General features: G+C 59.1%; 1 protein-coding gene across 4 annotated transcripts; it reads left to right on the forward strand.

Moving 5' to 3' along the window:
• Positions 1-2731: 2731 nt before the first annotated feature.
• On the forward strand, positions 2732-19185 carry LOC120388369 (cuticle collagen 34-like). 4 transcript variants are annotated; one of them, XR_005590549.1, is made up of 8 exons: positions 2736-2964; positions 3287-3322; positions 6514-6648; positions 8419-8505; positions 9184-9270; positions 9886-10017; positions 11207-11332; positions 11431-11773. XR_005590549.1 is itself a non-coding variant. In XM_039510175.1 (7 exons), the coding sequence occupies exons 1-7, from the start codon at positions 2934-2936 to the stop codon at positions 11481-11483; spliced, it is 561 nt and encodes a 186-aa protein (XP_039366109.1). In that variant the 5' UTR covers positions 2748-2933; the 3' UTR covers positions 11484-11773. The 4 variants fall into 4 exon arrangements, 3 of the variants coding, with proteins under 3 accessions (XP_039366107.1, XP_039366108.1, XP_039366109.1); XM_039510175.1 differs by lacking the exon at positions 11207-11332 and having other exon boundaries at positions 2748-2964; XM_039510173.1 differs by lacking the exons at positions 9184-9270; positions 9886-10017; positions 11207-11332; positions 11431-11773 and adding an exon at positions 18842-19185 and having other exon boundaries at positions 2732-2964.
• The last annotated feature ends 922 nt before the right edge of the window (positions 19186-20107 follow it).

The raw sequence follows: 20107 nt of genomic DNA on the forward strand, positions 1-20107 counted from the left end.
GCCCAGCTGAGCAACAGTAAGGCCCCGGCTGCGGTGACTGAGGGGGGGCCCAAGCCTACAAAGAGCTTCGATAAGAACTTCCTGGCCCGGCGTAAGGAGGGGGAGGACATAGACACCTTCCTGACGGACTTTGAGAATGCCTGCGAGCTGCACAAGGTTGCCCCTCCAGACAGGATCCAGTGCCTCACCCCCTTACTGGACTCCACCGCCGTGGAGGTGTACAGCCGAATGAAGGGGGCGGAGGCGGGGGACTACAACCTGTTCAAAGAGGCCCTGCTCCGCGAGTTTGGGCTGACCCCGGAGATGTACCGGAAGAGGTTCCGGAGTCAACATAAGACCCGGGAGGTCACATACCTACAACTGGTCAACCGGGCGCAGGGATATGCCCGCAAGTGGACGGCTGGGGCCCAAACTAAAGAGGACCTGCTTGACCTATTCGTACTGGAGCACCTGTATGAGCAGTGCCCGTCGGACCTGAAGCTGTGGTTAATGGACCAGAAGCCGGAGAACCCGCAGCATGCAGGCCGGCTGGCCGACGAGTTTGTGGACAGTCGGGCAGGGGATGGCAGGGAGGCGTCCCGAAGGAGCAGGTCTGCCTCAACGCAGAGAGAGAGTCACCATGGGACTTCCCAGAAGGAGCCGAGGGAGGGCCCCCACCAAAGGGAAGCATCTGGCGTCAGGTCCAGCCGTCCCCCTCGAGGGGACCCATGAGACATGGGCTGCTATCAGTGTGGCCAACCGGGCCACGTACGGGCCCAGTGCCCCAAGCTCCGGGACAAACTGAGCAGACCAACCCCACACCGGGTCAACTTGGTAGAGACCCAGCCGGATGAGGGGCAGCGTTCGCAGGAAAGGGGGGCGGGCCGCGTACCCCCTGCGAAGGAGGGAGGGGGGCCCCAGGTTGACCCCTCCGAGGGGCTGGATGCTCCCAGCCCTGAGTTTGGGGTTTACAGGGTGGGCACGGGACTACCCCTCCGGAGCGAGTGCCTTGTTCCCCTGGAGGTAGACGGGAAGGAAGTCACTGGGTACTGGGATACGGGCGCAGAGGTGACGCTGGCCCGGCCGCAGGTGGTGGGCTCAGATCGGATGGTGCCCAACACCTACCTGACCCTGAGGGGTGTGATCGGGACCCCATTCAAGGTGCCTGTGGCGAGGGTGCACCTAAAGTGGGGGAACCAGGAGGGCCCCAAGGACGTGGGGGTGCACCCACATTTGCCCACGGAGGTGTTAATGGGGGGGGATCTCGAGGACTGGCCCAGTAAGACACGGGGTGCCCTGGCCGTGAACCATAGTCAGAGTCGGCGCAGGGCTCTGCACCCTGACACCGGGGAAGGTACTCTGCCCGGGGCACCGGACCCTGACCCGGTGGGGAGGGAACGCCCAGGGACACGGCCCAGAGAGGCTGTGGCCCCAGACCCAGCCGGTGAGAGAGAGCAGATCCCGTCCCTGCCCCAGCGTCTGAGTACCAGGCCGCGGTGCGGGAAGACCCCTCCTTGCGGAGGATAGGGGACCTGGCCAGCCTCGGGGGGGGACAGACCATGGGACGAGGTGGCCGGAAAAGGTTCCTGTAGGAGAAGGGGCTCCTGTACCGAGAATGGTCTCCCCCAGGGAAGATGGAGTCAGGGGGGATCAGGAGGCAGCTGGTGGTACCCCAGGAGTATCGCCACCAGCTGCTGTGCCAGGCCCATGACATTCCCCCCTCAGGGCACCAGGGAGCCTGGCGTACCCAGCAGAGGCTGCTACAGAACTATTACTGGCCTGGGGTCTTTGCCCATGTCCGGCAGCACTGCCGCTCCTGTGACCTCTGCCAGAGGGGGAGGAAGGCCCGGGACAGGGGGAAGATGGCTGTAAGGCCCTTGCCCCGCCCCGAGGAGCCTGTCCAGAGGGGGGCCAGGGTCAGAAGGGGGGCTCTGAACCGAGAGAGCCCGAATCACGGCCCCCCAGACTGGAACGTGGGGAGAAGGCCCCCGCCCAGGGTGCACCCCAGGGGTATTGGGGTGGGGAAAGGGCACGGGCGGCATAAGGCTTCCCCCCTGCACCCTGCAAGTGCCCTCGAGTCCCCCCGACCTACAGGGGGGCAGGAAACTGGAATGACCTGGGGTAACTCTTCCCCCAGAACGGGGGGGACTCTGGGGCAGCCATGGGAATGTAGGTGGGTCCGAACTTCCCCAGGTCACTGGGCAAAGTGACCCCGCTCAGTTCAGTCTCGAAGGGGGGAGAGGTGTGGTGGAGTAGGAAGCACAGACTGTCTGTGTGGGGGAGGGGAGAGCCAGAGATTTAGGTGAGATGCAGGTATTCAGACTGTAAGATGAGCTAGGCCTGGGGGAGGGGAGATGACACCTCTGGCCAGTGGGGAGACAAAGGAGAGGAGCTGAGGAGAGAGGAGCGGCCGGAGGGGGTGGGCAGATGGGAGTTGGCTGGAGAAGAGAGGGGAGGCAGGGAGACCGGGCTCTGATCCCCGAGGGGGGGGGGGCTGGGAGGCCCCCAAGATGGACCTAACCGGGGAGATCCGGTTATCTGTGCCTGCAAGACCTGTGGTGGACTGTGTTCCTGTCGTCTAAATAAACCTTCTGCTTTACTGGCTGGCTGAGAGTCCTGGTGAATCGGTAGGGAGCCCGGGGGTGCAGGGCCTGACTCCCCCACACTCCGTGACACCTGTCCCCCCTCTCCACAGAGACACAGACAAGCTGGGAGCTGCATGATGCTTGGCCAGGGCTGACAGTCCCTGGGTTTGTTGGGTTTTGCAAAACCCTCTGCTTACTCTGACCACAGTAGATTTCGCCTGAAGTCTAGAGACAATGTGTGATGGACGCAGGAAGAGACGAGACTTTATCAACTTCCTGTAGCTGGAGCTACCAGCTGAGTTCCTCATTTGAGGCTCGGTGGAGCCGGGGTGTTGGAGGAAGCACTGAGGGCCCCTCGCTGCCCCCATCATGGCATCGGCTCTCATGATCCTCTTCCTTGGTAAGTATCGGAGACAGTCAGGGCTTGTGTCCATGGGGATGGGGGAGGGGATCTGAGTCCAGGCCATGTGTCCAAGGGCAGGGAGGGTGAGCGGGGGGGGGGGGGGGGGAACTGAGACTAGGGCGTCTGTCCATGGCTGGTGTCTGAGACCAGAGTGTTCATACATGGGGCTGGGGAATATGAGACCAGGGTGTGTGTCTATGGGGTAGGGGGGCAGGGAATCTGAGACTAGGCCGTATGCCCATGGCGGGTGAATCTGAGACCAGGGTGTAGGATCCAGTTGCTCTGGGATCTGGCCTCTAACCAGCCGTTTCCTCTCCAGGCTGCTGGCTGGCCGGGCAGAGCGGGGTGTCGGGAGGTGAGTATCTGTGGGGCAGGGGAAACTTTAGAGTTCAGGATGGGGCGGAGCAGGGGGAGAGGAAAAGAGGAGCTGAGCCCTGAACCCTCACCCCAAAAATCAGTTCAACCTCCTTGTATAGATCCCAGGGGGCTGAGATCAGAACCCGGCCCTGCCCCCTGTGTCATTGGGGGTAACTCCTGATTGATCCGGGGGCGTGGGGGGTGATCAGACCTTCCGTTTTTAAGGGGACAGTCCTGTATTTAACCCTCCTGCAAGTGTCCCAACTTGTTCTTAAAAAGAGGCAAATTGTCCCATATTTTCAGTCCTCCCCCCATCAGTGCTGGCCAGATCCCTGCTCGCCAGCGACCTGCCCACCAAGGGTGAGTGGCGGGGTCCGGTGGCTGATGACGGGGCTGGATGTGCAAGGCTGGTGGCGGGGCGAAGCTGCAGCATGCGGGACCGGCCGCTCCCCTGCTAGTTCTGGGATCCCGGGGGCGCTGAGCCGGCCCAAATCCCTGGGTCCCGTCCTCGCCCCAGGGGAAGAGCCACCATTGCCGACTGGGAGACGGGTTCCCTGTATAACTAACCACAGACACCAGGGCTCCAGCTTTCTCACCCCTGTGCACCACCCCCAACAGATGCTGGTTCTGTTCCTGCAGGGGGAACCAACCTGACTCAGCCGGGAACGACGCCGGCTCCTACCCGCCCAGGCAGCGCAGGACCGAGTAACAAGTCTGGGAGCAGGAAATCACCGTCAACCCCCCCCCAGACAGGTTTGTGCTGGCGAAGGAGCCGTCCCCGGGGGGGAGCCATGAAGGGCTGGCTGGGTGGGATGGGGGCTGAGACCCCACCGGACTCAGTTCATATGCTGGGGGGGTGTCACTGGGCAGATGCCACATTGGCTTGGCGGGGGCAGGGCCTGGGAGAGATTCCCCCCCGATGCACAGCCCCACCCTGTGGGCCCCACAGACCGGGGTTTTTGTTGCCCATCAGTACCACAAACCCACCCGTCTGGGGCTCAGCTCAGTGCGTATCCCCCTGGGAGAACAGGGCTGGGGGCAGAGAGCCGGGGTAATGATCCCGTGTATCCCGTCTGTCTGCCTGAGTCTGCAGACAGCCCGGGGGAACGGCTCAGAAGCAGGGCTCCCCCCACCCAGGGGTGCTGCCCAGCTGGGTGTCAACCCTGGAACCTACCAACCCAGATAGACACTGTGTTAACTCTGTAACCTGCCAATTCCATGTGACACAGTTTACTCTGGATCCTAATGATGGCCATTGGTACAGCACCCGGGGCCTGACAACAGGTCTCTCTGTCCCAGGATCTCGCCACCCCAGGAATTTCTCCCCACTGACCATCACCTTCCACACCCACTGGGGGTCCGAGGGGCCTGAGCCCAGGAGATACACGCAGACATATACGCTGGGGCCCGGAGTGGGAGCCAGTCTGCCCCCCGCTACCCCGCCCATCTGGCTAAACGGCTCTATGGCCTTGGGACCCAGAAAGGGGGCTAGAGGCCAGAGCCTTTCCGCAGGGTCAGCCTGGCTCCAATTTCCAGCCTTGCCAAAGGCCGCGAGACAGGCACCTGCATCTCCCCCTCCTTAACCTGGGGCAGCAATTTAGTGTTGAGGTTCCCTGCGGAATTGGCACCCAGGGTCCATCCCCACTCACCCCTGAACGGGTCCCTCTGCCTCTCAGCTCCGCCATCGCCAGTTCGTCCCCTGCTGTTCTGGCTCCTGCCCTCCCTGTCTCTCCTGGTCCCCTGACTCCTTCAATCTCCGCTGCAATTCCATCCGTCTCAGATCCACTCACCGGAGACCCCCTGCTAGTCAGGGACATGGGTCTTCGGGACGCCCGGTTGCTCCCAGCCTCTCTCGCAGCCCCAGCTGGGTCAGGAACCGGCTTCTTAGAGCGACCGTCCTCTTGCAGCTGAGCAACCAGCTGGGCCTCAGTGAGCTTTCCAATGCGCAGCCCTCTCTGCACAGCTCTGCAAGGTCCTTCTTCAGGAGATGGTTATAGGCCATCTCCACGCTGTTCCCAGTGGTCACAGACTCACAGGCCTGTGCTCTCAGCTCCCCACGGTCCCTGGGAGGAACCACTTCAGTGCAACAGCCCTTCTCGGGGGCCACAATCTCTCGGGGGTTAAGCCAGAGAGCCCTGGGCCCAGCAGAGGGGACACCCAGATGGGGAGCAGGGACAGAGTCACTGGGGGGTTCCCCAGCCAGGGGGCAGCAGCAGCCGCTGGATTTTCAGGGCCGGTGGCTGGGTGCTTGGTTCCCTCCCTCCCCCATCCCAGCTAATGCTCATTTTCATCCCACAGAGGGAACCGACCCAGCTGGGCCCCAGGAGATGGGTCCCCCCATGACGGAGCTGGAGGGAGAAGGTGAGCGGGAGAAATGGAACAATTCACCCCAAGGGAACAGGGCTCCCGGCTCAGACGCCCACGGGGCCATTCGGGCCGTTTGGAGGGGGATGGTCCCTGCAGACAGAACTGATGGGTTCAATTCTTCTATATAGAGGGTGATGGACAGATCCATGGGGACGGACGGCCACGGGTCAGTGGGAATGTGGCTTCTTGGGGACGCAGGGCAGTGGGCAGATGGGAGCACGTCTGGTGAGGGATAGAAAGACGGAGTAAGACCTTGTCTACGTGAAAACTGAACCCGAAATGACGAATCCCGTGTGGTTCCCAACCCCGACTGGTGATCTCAGAGCGAGTCTGGGCTGTCGGTATTAGCGCCCCCTGGTTTGACACAGCCCCGGCTGGCAGACAAGCTCCCCTGTAGCTCTACAGACACAGGGACGTTCCTCCTCCCAAATAGGAACAGCCGCGCCCAGACCTGCTCCGCAGTGACTCCAGGTGTGAATGGCACCTGGCTGGGGCAGGGGCCATCTCTGTGTCGTGTGTTCGTACAGCTCCGAGCACACGGGGGAGCTGGCCCAGGACAGGGGCTCCTGGTAATTAATACTAGTCAGTGATGATTTTGGTTCCGGTTTCCGTGGGGCCAGGCAGGGGCTGTATCTGCGCTCAGGGTCTCACTGGGCCGATCCTCCCGTTCTGGGATCCCAGGGTCCCGTCCTCTCCCCAGGGACGCCAGCTCAGCCCGGGGAAGAGCCGCCATTGCCGGCTGGGGGGAGGAGAGTTCCCTGTATAACTAACCACAGACACCAGGGCTCCAGCTTTCTCACCCCTGTGCACCACCCCCAACAGACGCTGGTTCTATTCCCACAGGGGGAACCAACCTGACTCAGCCGGGAATGATGCCGGCTCCTACCCGCCCAGGCAGCGCAGGACCGAGTAACAAGTCTGGGAGCAGGAAATCACCATCAACAACCCCACAGACAGGTTTGTGCTGGCGAAGGAGCCGTCCCCGGGGGGGAGCCATGAAGGGCTGGCTGGGTGGGATGGGGGCTGAGACCCCACCGGACTCAGTTCATATGCTGGGGGTGTCACTGGGAAGATGCCACATTGGCTTGGTGGGGGCAGGGCCTGGGAGAGCTTCCCTCCAATGCACAGCCCCAGACTGGAGGCCCCACAGACCGGGGTTTGTGTTGCCCACCAGTACCACAAACCCACCCGTCTGGGGCTCAGCTCAGTGCATATCCCCCTGGGAGAACAGGGCTGGGGGCAGAGAGCTGGGGTAATGATCCCGTGTATCCCGTCTGTCTGCCAGAGTCCGCAGACAGCCTGGGGGAACGGCTCAGAAGCAGGGCTCCCCCCACCCAGGGGTGCTGCCCAGCGGGGTGTCAACCCTGGAACCTACCAACCCAGATAGACACTGTGTTAACTCTGTAACCTGCCAATTCCATGTGACACAGTTTACTCTGGATCCTAATGATGGCCATTGGTACAGCACCCGGGGCCTGACAACAGGTCTCTCTGTCCCAGGATCTTGCCACCCCAGGAATTTCTCCCCACTGACCATCACCTTCCACGCCCACTGGGGGTCCAAGGGGCCTGAGCCCAGGAGATACATGCAGACATATATGCTGGGGCCGGGAGTGGGAGCCAGTCTGCCACCCCCCATCTGGCTAAACAGCTCTATGGCCTTGGGACCCAGAAAGGGGGCTAGAGGCTGGAGCCTTTCCGCAGGGTCAGCCTGGCTCCAATTACCAGCCTTGCCAAAGGCCGCGAGACAGGCACCTGCATCTCCCCCCTCCTTAACCTGGGGCAGCAATTTAGTGTCGAGGTTCCCTGCGGAATTGGCACCCAGGGTCCATCCCCACTCACCCCTGGACGGGTCCCTCTGCCTCTCAGCTCCCCCATCGCCAGTTCATCTCCTGCTGTTCTGCCTCCTGCCTTCCCTGTCTCTCCTGGTCCCCTGACTCCTTCAATCTCCGCTGCAATTCCATCCGTCTCAGATCTACCCACCGGAGACCCCCTGATAGTCAGGGACATGGGTCTCGGGGACGCCCGGTTGATCCCAGCCTCTCTCGCAGCCCCAGCTTCTATATAGAGGGTGATGGACAGACCCAGGGGGACGGACGGTCACGGGTCAGTGGGAATGTGGCTCCTTGGGGACCTGGGGCGGTGGGCAGATGGGAGCACGTCTGGTGAGGGATAGAAAGATGGACTAAGACCTTGTCTACATGAAAACTGGACCTGAAATGATGAATCCCTTGTGGTTCCCAACCCCCACTGGTGATCTCAGAGCGAGTCTGGGCTGTCGGTATTAGCGCCCCTGGTTTGACACAGCCCCGGCTGGCAGACAAGCTCCCCTGTAGCTCTACAGACACAGGGACGTTCCTCCTCCCAAATAGGAACAGCCGCACCCAGACCTGCTCCGCAGTGACTCCAGGTGTGAATGGCACCTGGCTGGGGCAGGGACCGTCTCTGTGTCGTGTGTCTGTACAGCTCCGAGCACACGGGGGAGCTGGCCCATGACAGGGGCTCCTGGTAATTAATACGAGTCACTAATGATTTTGGTTCCGGTTTCCATGGAGCCAGGCAGGGGCTGTATCTGCGCTCAGGGTCTCGCTGGGGTGATCCTCATCGTTCTGGGATCCCTGGGGGTGCTGAACCGGCCTGAATCCCTTGATCCCGTCCTATCCCCAGTTCCCTGTATAACTAACCACAGACACCAGGGTTCCAGCTTTCTCACCCTCCCCCCGACAGATGCTGGTTCTATTCCTGCAGGGGGAACTGACCTAACTCAGCCAGGAACGACGCCGGCTCCCACCCACCCAGGCAGCGCGAAGCCAGGTACCGAGTCTGGGGTCAGGAAATCACCGTCAGCCCCCACAGAAACTGGAATGTGCGGCCCAAGTAGCTGCCCCCGGGGGGAGCCACGAAGGGCTGGCTGGGTGGGACCGGGGCAGATCCCCACAGCGAATGCCCCATCTGAACCCCCCCGGACTCATTTCATATACGGGGGGGGGGTTCACTGGAGAGATGCCAGATTGGCTTGGTGGGGGCAGGGCCTGGGAGAGCTTCCCCCCAACGCACAGCCCCACCCCGGGGGTCCCACAGACTGGGGAGATGGAGGGAGCTACAGCTGCCGATATTGCACCAAGTGGTTCCCACCCATCTGGTCGCAGCCAACCCCCTGCCCCGGGCCCCGTCTCACACCCCGAACCCCTCGGCCCCACCCCCGCCACCATCACCTCTCTGTGCACATAACAAAATTCATTCCGCACATGGATGTCAGAAATGAGGGGGAGCCCGGCCCTGCCCCCTGGGGGAGCTGCAGAGCCCGGCCCTGCCCCCTGGGGGATGATCCCTCGGCTGCCCCAGCTCTGGGGTTGCACAGAGGAGTCGGCCCCCAGGGGCTGCCGAGTCAGCACCGCCCCCAGCCACGAAAATGACTCTGAGGATTGATGCTGACTCGTGGGGGTGGGAATCGCTGAGTCGCTCTTTCAGCCCCTCCCCTCACCCACACAGATGCTGGTTCTATTCCCACCGAGGGACCCGGCCAAATTCAACCTGGAGTGGCGCCGATTCCCGCCTGCCCGGACAGTGCGGGCCCAGGTACCGGGGAATCTATTGAGTCACAGATTGTGGGGCAGCTTCCCCCAGTGGCTGCCCAGCAGGAGGGAGGGAGGCTGTTCTCAGGGGCAGTGACTCCTGCCCCACTGCCGGATTTGGGAGGGGAGCGAAGCCTCCTGCTCAGACATGATGGGGCAGCTGGAGGCCTCCTCTGGGGACAGCTGGGCCCATCAGTGGCCCTGGGGCTGGAGCTCCCTGCCAAGCAGCCAGGAGCAGCCAGCATGGGAGGCAGGATGCCAGGCTAGATGGGCCCATTGGCCTCAGCTGGTGTGGCCAGGCCTGGCTGGTGCCATGGTACTGTGAGGGTCAGCGGCGGGTGGGGGAGGGTACATGATGACTCAGACAGCGCCCCCTAGTGCCACGCTGGGGAATTGGGGCCAGGCCTGACTGCCAGGGGAGAGCGCCCCCTGCTGAACCCCCTGCAGCCCAGCACCCCCTAGCACCTAAATCCCCCGAATCATGCTGGTTCTGACCCTATAGAATTTTCTGCTGCCTGTGCCCTGTGGTGTCCCAGTCCCTTGGGCGCCGGCTGGGGTGGGAGGGGCTGGGGGAACAGACTAGCTGCTCCTGGCACTCACGGCTCCTGCTGTTTCCCAGATGGATCAGAACCACCGATGCTGGCACTTCCGAATCCGACCTGTCCCACCATCATCGGGTTGAGCACGGCAGCCGCTCTCCTCCTCCTCCTCCTCCTCGTGGCCTTCGTCTGCTTCAGAAAAACCCGAGCCAGTGAGTGCCCCGCCCAGCGAGGGAAGGGTTAAACCTGCTGCTAAGCAGGGCAGGATGGGGTCACAGCTTGGATGGGGGACTGTGCCGGGAAAGCCAAGGAGCAGGGGGGCTCAGCAGAGGGCGCTGTTGCTTGTGGAATCCCTGTACACACAGCTGTCCCACCCCAGAGGTGGCCGCATCTCAGCACTGAGGGAGGAGTCCCTGTATAACCAGCCACCGGAACCATGCCTAGCAGTCAGGACCAATCAGAGGGGGGCCCAGGAGGCCATTTGACCTGGGCCTCAAACTCAGATGGGGCCTCAAATTTAGACACTTATTAATTTTTTTTGCATTTGATAAATTTCGCAACTTGTCTTTATGCACATCCCTATCAGACCCAAATATGACACACACGCTCTGCTTAGAGCTGCAGATTTAAGCAAATAAGAGAGGTGATTTGGTAAAAGACATACTTTTTTTTTGGTTAACTGATATAGATTTTGTCCTATTAAAGAATTAAAAATGTTTATAAATATTAATAAAAATATATCAGTTCTGATGGCACAAGATTAGACCGTGACGAACGTGTCCTCTCAGATAAGCTGATTATAGAAACAAACCACTACTAGGGGGCGGGACTGAATCAAGTGTGTGTTGAAAGGTAGAGAACTGTTACATTTCAGTGTCTTTATAGTTTGACGTCTAGTTGACTACGGAATTATTTATGTGTGAGAATTCCTCATTATTATCTCCATATGGGAGCTAAAAGAGGTGATTGGTTGGTTGGTTGAGCCCTAGCTTGGTAGCTCTGGGCCATCATCATAGGCTTTCGTAGTCTATAGGCCCAGATTCAAGATGAAAATTTGTGAGGACCATCTTGTACGGTGAGTTTCATGAGGACACACGTTTGAAAATTTTGGACATTAGATGGTCTGCACAGATGGATGCTGTTCAACCAGTTGCGCAGCATTTGAATTCACTGAGAAATGCTTTAAATGAGCTTGAATCTCTTAATCGCACGGCACAAGCTCAGACTGAACTTCAGGCTGTTCAGAAGCACATGTCCAAATTTGAATGCATCCTGGTGTCATCTTTGTGGATGAAGCTACGTACAATGTTCCGCCAAACTAATCTGGTAACTGAAGCCCGCAATGCTACGCTGGATGTGGAGAGGGGTGACACTGAAAGTCTTATCAATGACATTCAACAGATTCGTGAACAATGGGATGCGATCCTGACTGAGTCCAAATTAGTAGCACAGAATATTAGCATTTCGTTGGAGTTCTCCACCAATCGCAGCTTACCGACCGAATGGGATGCCGAGCAGCATTCAAGGGTCAGTGTCTTCCTTGTCAACACTGACTATCAATCAGGTCTTACACGTCGATTGAGTTGCTGTAACTAACTTGTACCCTTTTGGGGGTTCTTTGGCAGGTCAACAGAGCAATGAAGATCTACTTTCTGCAACTGAACAATTGCAGCAATAGTAAACCAAAGGAATCTCAAAAGATCTCACTGACGAGGCCATCTTCCTCAGACGAATCTATTCCACCAACTTCACATTGGGTTGCAAGCCAAAGGAATTGCTTCAAGAAATATTCGAACTTGGACTCTCCGGGGTGTTTCCTGATATCACAATTGCATTGTGTATATTACCTGTGGGAGAACACTTCAACCTCCCTGGCCACACAATAGCAGATCTTAAGGTGGCCATCCTGTAGCAAAAAAACTTCAGGACCAGACTTCAAAGAGAAACTGCTGAGCTTCAGTTCATCTGCAAATTTGACACCATCAGCTCAGGATTAAACAAAGACTGTGAATGGCTTGCCAGCTACAGAACCAGTTTCTCCTCCCTTGGTTTTCACACCTCAACTGCTAGAACAGGGCCTCATCCTCCCTGATTGAACTAACCTCGTTATCTCTAGCTTGCTTCTTGTTTGCATATATATACCTGCTCCTGGAAATTTCCACTACTTGCATCCGACGAAGTGGGTAGTCACCCACGAAAGCTCATGCTCCAAAACGTCTGTTAGTCTATAAGGTGCCACAGGATTCTTTGCTGCTCATTGTGTATATTGTCAGTTTGCCTGTATCAGTGGCTTCAGGTGAACGCACCTGCAACGTGTTGAAGCAGGTAAAGAACTATCACCGTTCAGCTATGGGACAGGAGCGTTTGAATGGGCTCGCCAGGCTTAATATCCACTGCGACATTGCACAAAAGAAAGATTTTTTCCTCAATAATTAGTGCATTTGCACAGAAAAAGGCTAGAAAAGCATTTGTTAAATAAAAAAATAATCAAACTAATTCTTACCCTTTGTTTGGTGCCTTATTTTGTTTTCATGTGTCGTCGTTTTTTATTTTTATTATGGCTACGGGGCCTCAAAAGCGGCAAGTGGCCCGGGCCTCCCTGGAGCACTGAGAGGGCCTGCCTGCGCCATGGGACGCCCTCGGGGAGAGCTCCGGGCCCTACGAGGCAGCTGGGGCAGTCGGGACGCGGAGCACCTAGGGGAGAGGTTCAGGCCCTACAAGGCAGAGGGGGCCATCATTAAATGGGGCGCCCGAGGGGCACCCCCCATGCCCAGAGCCCTCAGGACATGCTCTGATACAGCCATGCCAGAGACGTGGGATCGTCTCGCCAGCCTGAGCCGCCTGGGGGTCGTTCACACTGTTGTGCCTGCGAAGCGGCCCCGGCTGCGAGCTCACGTGTAAAACCCAAGGGGAAGGTCCCCAGCTGTGCCAGGGCCCCGAGAACCAGGGGAAATTGGGGACGACGCTGAACGTTGTAAGCCGGGCGAGAGAACCAGCCACAGACGCTGGGTTGGTCTGACCCGAAAAGCCCCCTGGCTACAGCCCCAGGACTGTTGACATCGCGCTGGGTGAAAACAGAAACTGGAACCAGGAGTTAATAGCCCCAGATTGGTGGGAGGGACTTTGGGCCAGCACAGGGAGATGCCCCCAGGCAAGAGGCCCTGCAGGCCGGACTCGGAGGGGGATCATAACACAGATGTGGGGGGGGACGCTGGGAAGAAGGGTCCTGCCACCTAGTGCCTGAGGGCGTGTGGCCCCCACCAGAGCAAGTGTCTGAGCTGTGTGTGACGGGGTCCCCGGGGCAACCTGGCCTGTGGGACCACTGAGCCCTCCAAAGGCACCAACCTAGGCTGCCTCTCACACTGTGATGCTGATGTCAAGCTATGAACCTCTGAGGCTCTGCACCCACCCAGCCAGCCACAGGCAGGGACTCACCCAGCTGTGTTACACCAATGATCTCCCAGCCACTCAGGTACCATCAATGGGGGGCTCCAGCCAATCCCCCCCTCCTCCCAGATCCCCAGCCTTGCACCCCAGATTGGGACCGTCCTGCACTGGTCAGAAGCCAGTCTGGTGTCAGTTCATTAATTTTGCCCTCTCTCAGTGTGGAGGGGACACGCACTAGCCTTTGTAAACTGAGCTGAGATTTCCCAGCACTTTAACTAAAACACACTGTTTCAGGTCAAATATAAAACAGATTTATTAACTCCAGAAGGAGAGATTTTACGTGGTTATAAGGAGCAGGCGCAGAGATCAGAGTTGGCTACTTAAGAAATAAAAATATATTCGCAGTCTAAGTTCTACAAACGAAACAGGGTTTGAATCAGGCAGCGTCTCCCCCTGACAGATGGGACAAGCAGGTTACAGATCCTCAATACACAGACTGGACTCCATCCCAGCCTGGGACCACCCTTCCCCAGTGCAAAGTCTCTGTCCTCCAGATGTTCCTCCAGGTGTTGAGTTGTGGGGAAGAGAAGCCCAGGGATTATGTCCCTTCCCCTCTTTAATATTTTTTTCCAATTTGCTTGAAAGGTCTTTCTGTGACCCTGGGACCAGGCAGTCCCCATTGGTCCAGCAATCTCCATTGTGCACAGTCTCTGGGGAAGTGGATTCTTTCCTTGAGGGGTGTTGATGAGCCATTAACACTGGCTGGCTGGTCCTTTGTTGCAGTTGAGAGGTTGGCTGTGGGCGTCTCCCAGCCTCACAACATATTTCAGTAGCACACCCAGCAATGCTTCATAACGTCCCACACAACCACAGCACAGACAGTGCAACGGGACATGAATGCTCAACAGATGACGACTTTTAAAATGATGCCTCACAAGGCAACTTTGTAGCCAACCGATCATAATTCTATCGTAGTGGTGAATACGGCGGCTCCACGGTGCTACTTTGAAGTACAGATTGTCACCCTGTGGTATCACCGCGGCGCGGCCAGGGCCTGGGAAAGAGACCTGGTACGTGTGAGGAACAGACTGTGAACTTCCTTTCCCTTGCAGAGGCGGCTTTTTGTGGTGTCCTCATGATCACAGTGCAGGGTGACTAATTCCCTTTAACCTTCCCCATCTTTTCCTTATTTTGATATGAGTTGCTGTTTAATAGATTGTACGTGCTCTGAACTCTATGTACTGATCAGTGGGTCAGGGAAGCAGCCGGTGCAAAGAGAGAGCCCCGGAGTGGGGACACCCTCGCCCCTGTCCTAAGTGACCACGACGAGACTGGGGGTCGAGCCCCCAGGGATCCGGGGCTCTGCAAAGAGCAGCAGGGCTATGGGAGTTTGGGGGGAAGAGGCCACGGGCGGGGTGGGGGGTAGGGTTTTGAGGGGAGACAGAAAGGGGGCGGGGTGAGTGGATGCTGGAGGGGAGACAGGCTGAGGTTGGGGAGGTTGTGGGGGGATACGACGGGGATTTGAGGGGAGTTGGGAGTGACGGCGGGATGGGGGAGGGGCTCCCCTCTCACAGAGTCGGGGTCGGCAGATGGGGGGAGGATTTGTTTTCCTGCCAAAAATCCAGTTGAGCTGGGGCACCTCTGGCCACCTGGAGTGGGGAGGGGTGAGGGGCAGGCAACTCCCACCATGGGCCATGGGACAGATTCACCCTGAAATGCTCACGAGGGGGGGAACACAGGTGCTCCCCAACCATTGGGGGCAATGTAAACTCATCATCACCGATCAGCTATGGCACAAGGGGCAGCAAACCCAGGCGTCCCCCATCGCGCCCGCTCCTCCCACGGTGCCACGGCTCGTGTCGCAAGTGGGCAGGTTGGCAGACTGAGCGGGAAGGCTGCAGAGTCAAACCCTCCAGCACCAGGAAATGCCACAGTTACGGTTTCCTGGACGACCTTAACGCTGCCCCTTCATGCAGGTCCATTACGACGCCAGCCTTTAATTGCATGTCACAGGTGGGCGAGTTTCTTTCTGAAGGCTGCAGGGCACGCTGCGTGCGGGTGACCTGTCCCCCCTCCCCACAGAGACGCAGACAAGCTGGGAGCTGCAAGACGCTTGGCCAGGCTGACAGTCCCTGGGTTTCCTGGGTTTTGCAAAGCCCTCTGCTTGCTTTCACTGTGCTCGATTTTGCCTGCAGATTAGAGACAACGTGTGATGGACGCAGGAAGAGATGAGACATCGTCGACTTCCTGTAGCTGGAACCACCAGCTGAGTTCCTCATTTGGGGCTCGGTGGAGCTGGGCGCCAGGGTGTTAGTGGCAGTGCTGAGGGGCCCCTGGCTGTCTCCATCAGGGCATCTGCTCTCACCGTCCTTGTCCTTGGTGAGTCTCGGAGACAGGGGATCTGAGACCAGGGGGTGTGCCCATGGGGGGCGGGATCTGAGACCAGGGCAGGTGTCCATTGCAGGGGCGGGATCTGAGACTGGGACCCATGGGAGTGAGTGAGACCAGGGCGTGTGTTGGGGGGGGGGAGTTGGATCTGAGACCAGGGTGTAGGATCCAGTTGCTCTGGGATCTGGTCCCTAATGACCCGTCTCCTCTCCAGGCTGCTGGCTGGTCAGGCGGAGGATGGTGTTGGGATGTGAGTATCTGTGGGGCTGGAGAAACTTTAGAGTTAAGGATGGGGGGGAGTGGGGAGAGAAAGAGAAGAGGAGCTGAACCTTCACCCCAAAATGGTTTCACCTCCTTGTATTGACGCTGGGGGGCTGAGATCAGAACCCAGCCCTGCTCCCAGTGCAGTCGGGGGTGACTCCCGATTGAACCAGGGGGCTGGGTGCTAAGGGCAGGTTACAGACCCTGCATCTCCGTCAGCCCCAGTGGGGTGATCACCCCGGGGGGAGCCGTCACCATCCAGGGTCAGTGTCGATGCAGGGCCAGGAGATTATTTTTGTATAAAGGTGGAATTGAAATCTGGGAGTTGGCTGCTGCTGGGGCGAGGGTGAATTCACCATCCCCAGCGCCAACTGGTTGGATCCCAGTGACATCGTGTGGATCATTGTAGCAGGTGAGGGGCCCAGCTTGGCAGCCCCACACCCAGCCCCACACCCAGCCCGACCTACAGGGGGTCTCTGCGCCTGTGGTACGCTCAGAGCCAGGCTCTGCCCTGAGCTCAGCAGAGGGGACACCCAGCATGGTGGGTTCCCAGTGGCTGCAGATTGGGGTCTGAGGGAGGAGGGATTCCTGTGCGCAGGGGACCTTGGGGTGTCACTTAACCTGCATGTGTCTCCATTTCCCCTTGTACGAACGGGGGATGATCATTGATCCTGCACCTTGTGTTTGGTTAGTCAGTCAGGACTTGGCTTTAGGGCAGGGACTTTTTCTCACTGTGCAACACCCAGCACCTCTGACTCTCAGCCCTCTCCCAATCTAACCACTAGACCCCACTCCCCTCCCAGAGCCGGGGATAGAACCCAGACGTCCTGGCTCCCAGGCTGTGGGCCCCACAATAAATAGATAGATGGGTACAGAGGGGGATTCTGGCTTTCGGTCCTCGGGCAGTTCAGGTCGTAGCTCCCAGGAATCTCTGGGATCTCGGAGAGGTTCGTCTGGCTGGGTTTTCTCCCAGGGGCCCGTCTCTTGGACCATACAGTGAGGACGGGGCGAAGTGACTGTCCTGGGGTCTGTCTCATGGCCTGTCTCCTTCTCACTGCAGAGCTCAGCTACCCCAAACCCTCCATCTCCCTGCGCCCCAGTGGGGGGGTCGCCCTGGGGGGAGCTGTGACCATCCAGTGTCGGCACCAGAACGTGAGCTTCCTTCTGTACAAAGATGGAAACCCGACCACGCTGCAGGACACGGAGCCGGCTGGGGATGTGGCTGAGTTTCCCATTCGCACCATGAGCCGGAGAGACGCAGGGAGCTACAGCTGCTGATATAGCACCAAATCGGACTCGCCCGTCTGGTCGGAGCCCAGCGACCCCGTGGAGCTGGTGGTAGCAGGTGAGGGGCCCGGCTCGGTGTCCCCGTTCCCAGCCCCACCCCCAGCCGGACCCTCGGGGTTGTGGCCCTGATGGGCAGTACCGGATTTGCCATGGCACCGGGCCCCGCTCCACTCCGCTCCCCGCTCTCTCCTATGGGGGCAGAGGCTTGATGCTGCCGCTGCTGGGCCCCTGCTGCAGCAGGGCAGGCTCCGCCGTCAGCCAAGCGCCTCCGCCGCCTCGTCCCCCAGCGCTACGTTCCCACCCCTCCCCCTCGCCCTGCCGCTGATCAGCTGTTTGCCGGCAGGAGGGAGGGGGAAGAGCGGAGCCGCAGCGCGCTCACCGCTCTGGGAAGGGGAGGAGGCGGGGGAAGGGGCTGGAATCGGGGCATTCCCCCTCCAGCCCCCTGCCGTGAGCACCCCCATGACCCCAGCCCACCTCCACAGCCGTCTGCCCACCTTTACCCCAGCACCCCCGTCACACACCTCCAGCCCTCTGCCCCCCTCACGCCCCCCAGCTCCCTGCCCTGTCTCCTGAACCCCCCCTCACACACCCCCAGCGCTCTGCCCTGATCCCTGCACCCCTAATGCCCTCCAGCCCCCTGCATGCCCCCCAGTCCCTTCCCTGACTCCTGCACCCCTCTCACACACACCCAGCCCCCTGCCCTGACTCCTGCCGGGGAGCGGGGATGGAGTCACTGTGGGTTCCCCAGCCAGGGGGAAGCAGAAGCTGCTGGAAGTTTGGGGTTCAGTGGGGGGGGATCCCTGCACCCAGGGGGAGCTGCAGAGCAGGGGGCCTTTCCCATGGGGATGTTCCCCCAGCAACCCCCACTCTGGGGATGCACAGAGGAGTAAGGGGCCCAGGAGCTGCCCAGCCAGCACCGTCCCCAGCGCTGAATTCACTCCCCACCAGTCCGGACAATTAAAGCCGCAACAATCGCTGGGTTTCAGCCCCTTCCCCGCTCGGTTCCCTCCCTCCCCCATCCCAGCCAATGCTTGTTTTAATCCCACAGAGGGAACCACCTCAGCTGGGCCCCAGCAGCCAGATTCCCTCCCCCCCCCACACACACACACCGACAGAGCCGGAGGGAGAAGGTGAGCGAGAAAATCAAACAATTCATCCCCCAGGGAACAGGGCTCCCGGCTCAGACGCCCACAGGGCCATTCGGGCCGTTTGAAGGGGGATGGTCCCTGCAGACAGAACTGATGGGTTCAATTCTTTTATATAGAGGGTGATGGACAGATCCATGGGGCCGGACGGTCACGGGTCGGTGGCAAAGTGGGTCCTTGGGAACGTAGGGCAGTGGACAGACAGGAGCACGTCTGGTGAGGGATAGAGAGATGGACTAAGATGATGGACTGTCTGCATGAAAACTGGACCCGAAATGATGAATCCCGTGTGGTTCCCAGTGGTGATCTCAGAGCGAGTCTGGGCTGTCGGAGCCAGGCGGGGCTGCATCTGTGCTGAAGGTCTCACTGGGCCGATCCTCCCCGTTCTGGGATCCCCAGGCGCTGAGCCGGCTCGAACCCCTGGACTCCCTGAGTCCTCTCCCTCAGCCTGCGTAAGAGCTGCCATCGTTGGTTGTCGGGCGTGGGGTCTCAGTATAACTAACCACAGACACCAGGACTCCAGCTTTTTCACCCCTGGCCCTGCCCTGCCCTGCTCTGCTCCTGACAGACGCTGGTTCTATTCCCACAAGGGGAACCAACCCTACTCAGCCGGGAACGGTGCCGGCTCCCACCCGCCCAGGCAGTGCAGGGCCAAGTACTGGGGCTGGGGCCAGGAAATCGCCATCAACCCCCCCAGAAACAGGTTTGTGCTGCCCCAGGAACTGCTTCTGGGGGGAGCCACGAAGGGCTGGCTGCGTGGGACGGGGGCAGATCCCCACAGCAAATGCCCCATCTGGGCTGAGACCCCACCAGACTCATTTCATATGTAAGCCGAGTCAGGATGAGCTCTACCCTGACATCTGGTGGTGAATTATGGCGAGTGTGGAAAAGAATTTCAGGGGCTGATCATGTTTGCATAGGCACACCCACCACGCCTGGCATTGCCCACGGCAGCCTGGGATGGTTGCTTTGGCAGCTGTGGGATCCCCAGTTTCTTTGTTGTTGGGGCGGGAGGAGTGGAGTGTTGTCACCCTGATTGTGTGGATGAGGAACTGTGAAACTGCTTTGTGACAGGGAGTCTCACCATCACTTGAGTGGCACTCGCTAGACAAGGGAGTGGGCTCCTTGTGTGAACCAGAAGCATCAATTGCACCTCTTCTTCTCTTCACAGTTGAGTATCAGAGCTGATTTTTGATTCCCTTAAGCATCTAACTTATAGATTACTGAGCTAAAACCACTAAAAAGCTGTGTTAACTTGTGGGGGAGCCTGAAGCTAAAGAGCAGAGCAGCTGGCAGAGCAGTTTGTGGGACAGTTGGAGCAGCCCACGGAGTGAGCAGAGCTGAGCAGTTTGCAGGGACAGCTGGAGTGGATCACGGGACGGCTGGTGGAGCAGAGCAGCTGGCAGAGCGGAGCAGTTCGTGGGGAAGGCGGAAGCAGAATCCCACGGAGAGGCAGGGCAGTCGGCTCTGGATCACGTAAGGTTCCCCTTTCTACCCAGGCTGGCGGGGGGAAAACCCCTGCAGATAAACTCTTGAACTCTGGGGCTGCACTGACCCAGGACAGAGACTCTTGGGTTGTGGGACTTTTGGGACTGTGGGTGATTTTTGGGTTGCTGGACTCTTGGGGCATTTGAGGGATTGGACTTTGGAGTCTTGGGGTGATTTGGGGGTTGCTGGACTCAACAGCCCAGGGAAAAGGACACGGCCTAGGTGAGGTGTTTTCCCAATTTAATGCTATGTTGTTTATCTCATGTTATTAAACATTTTCTGCTACACCGAGACTCTGTGCTTGCGAGAGGGGAAGTATTGCCTCTTTGAGGCACCCAGGGGTGTG

The sequence above is a fragment of the Mauremys reevesii genome, linkage group 22, assembly GCF_016161935.1.
Source record: "Mauremys reevesii isolate NIE-2019 linkage group 22, ASM1616193v1, whole genome shotgun sequence".
In the NCBI taxonomy this organism is placed as follows: Eukaryota; Metazoa; Chordata; order Testudines; family Geoemydidae; genus Mauremys; species Mauremys reevesii.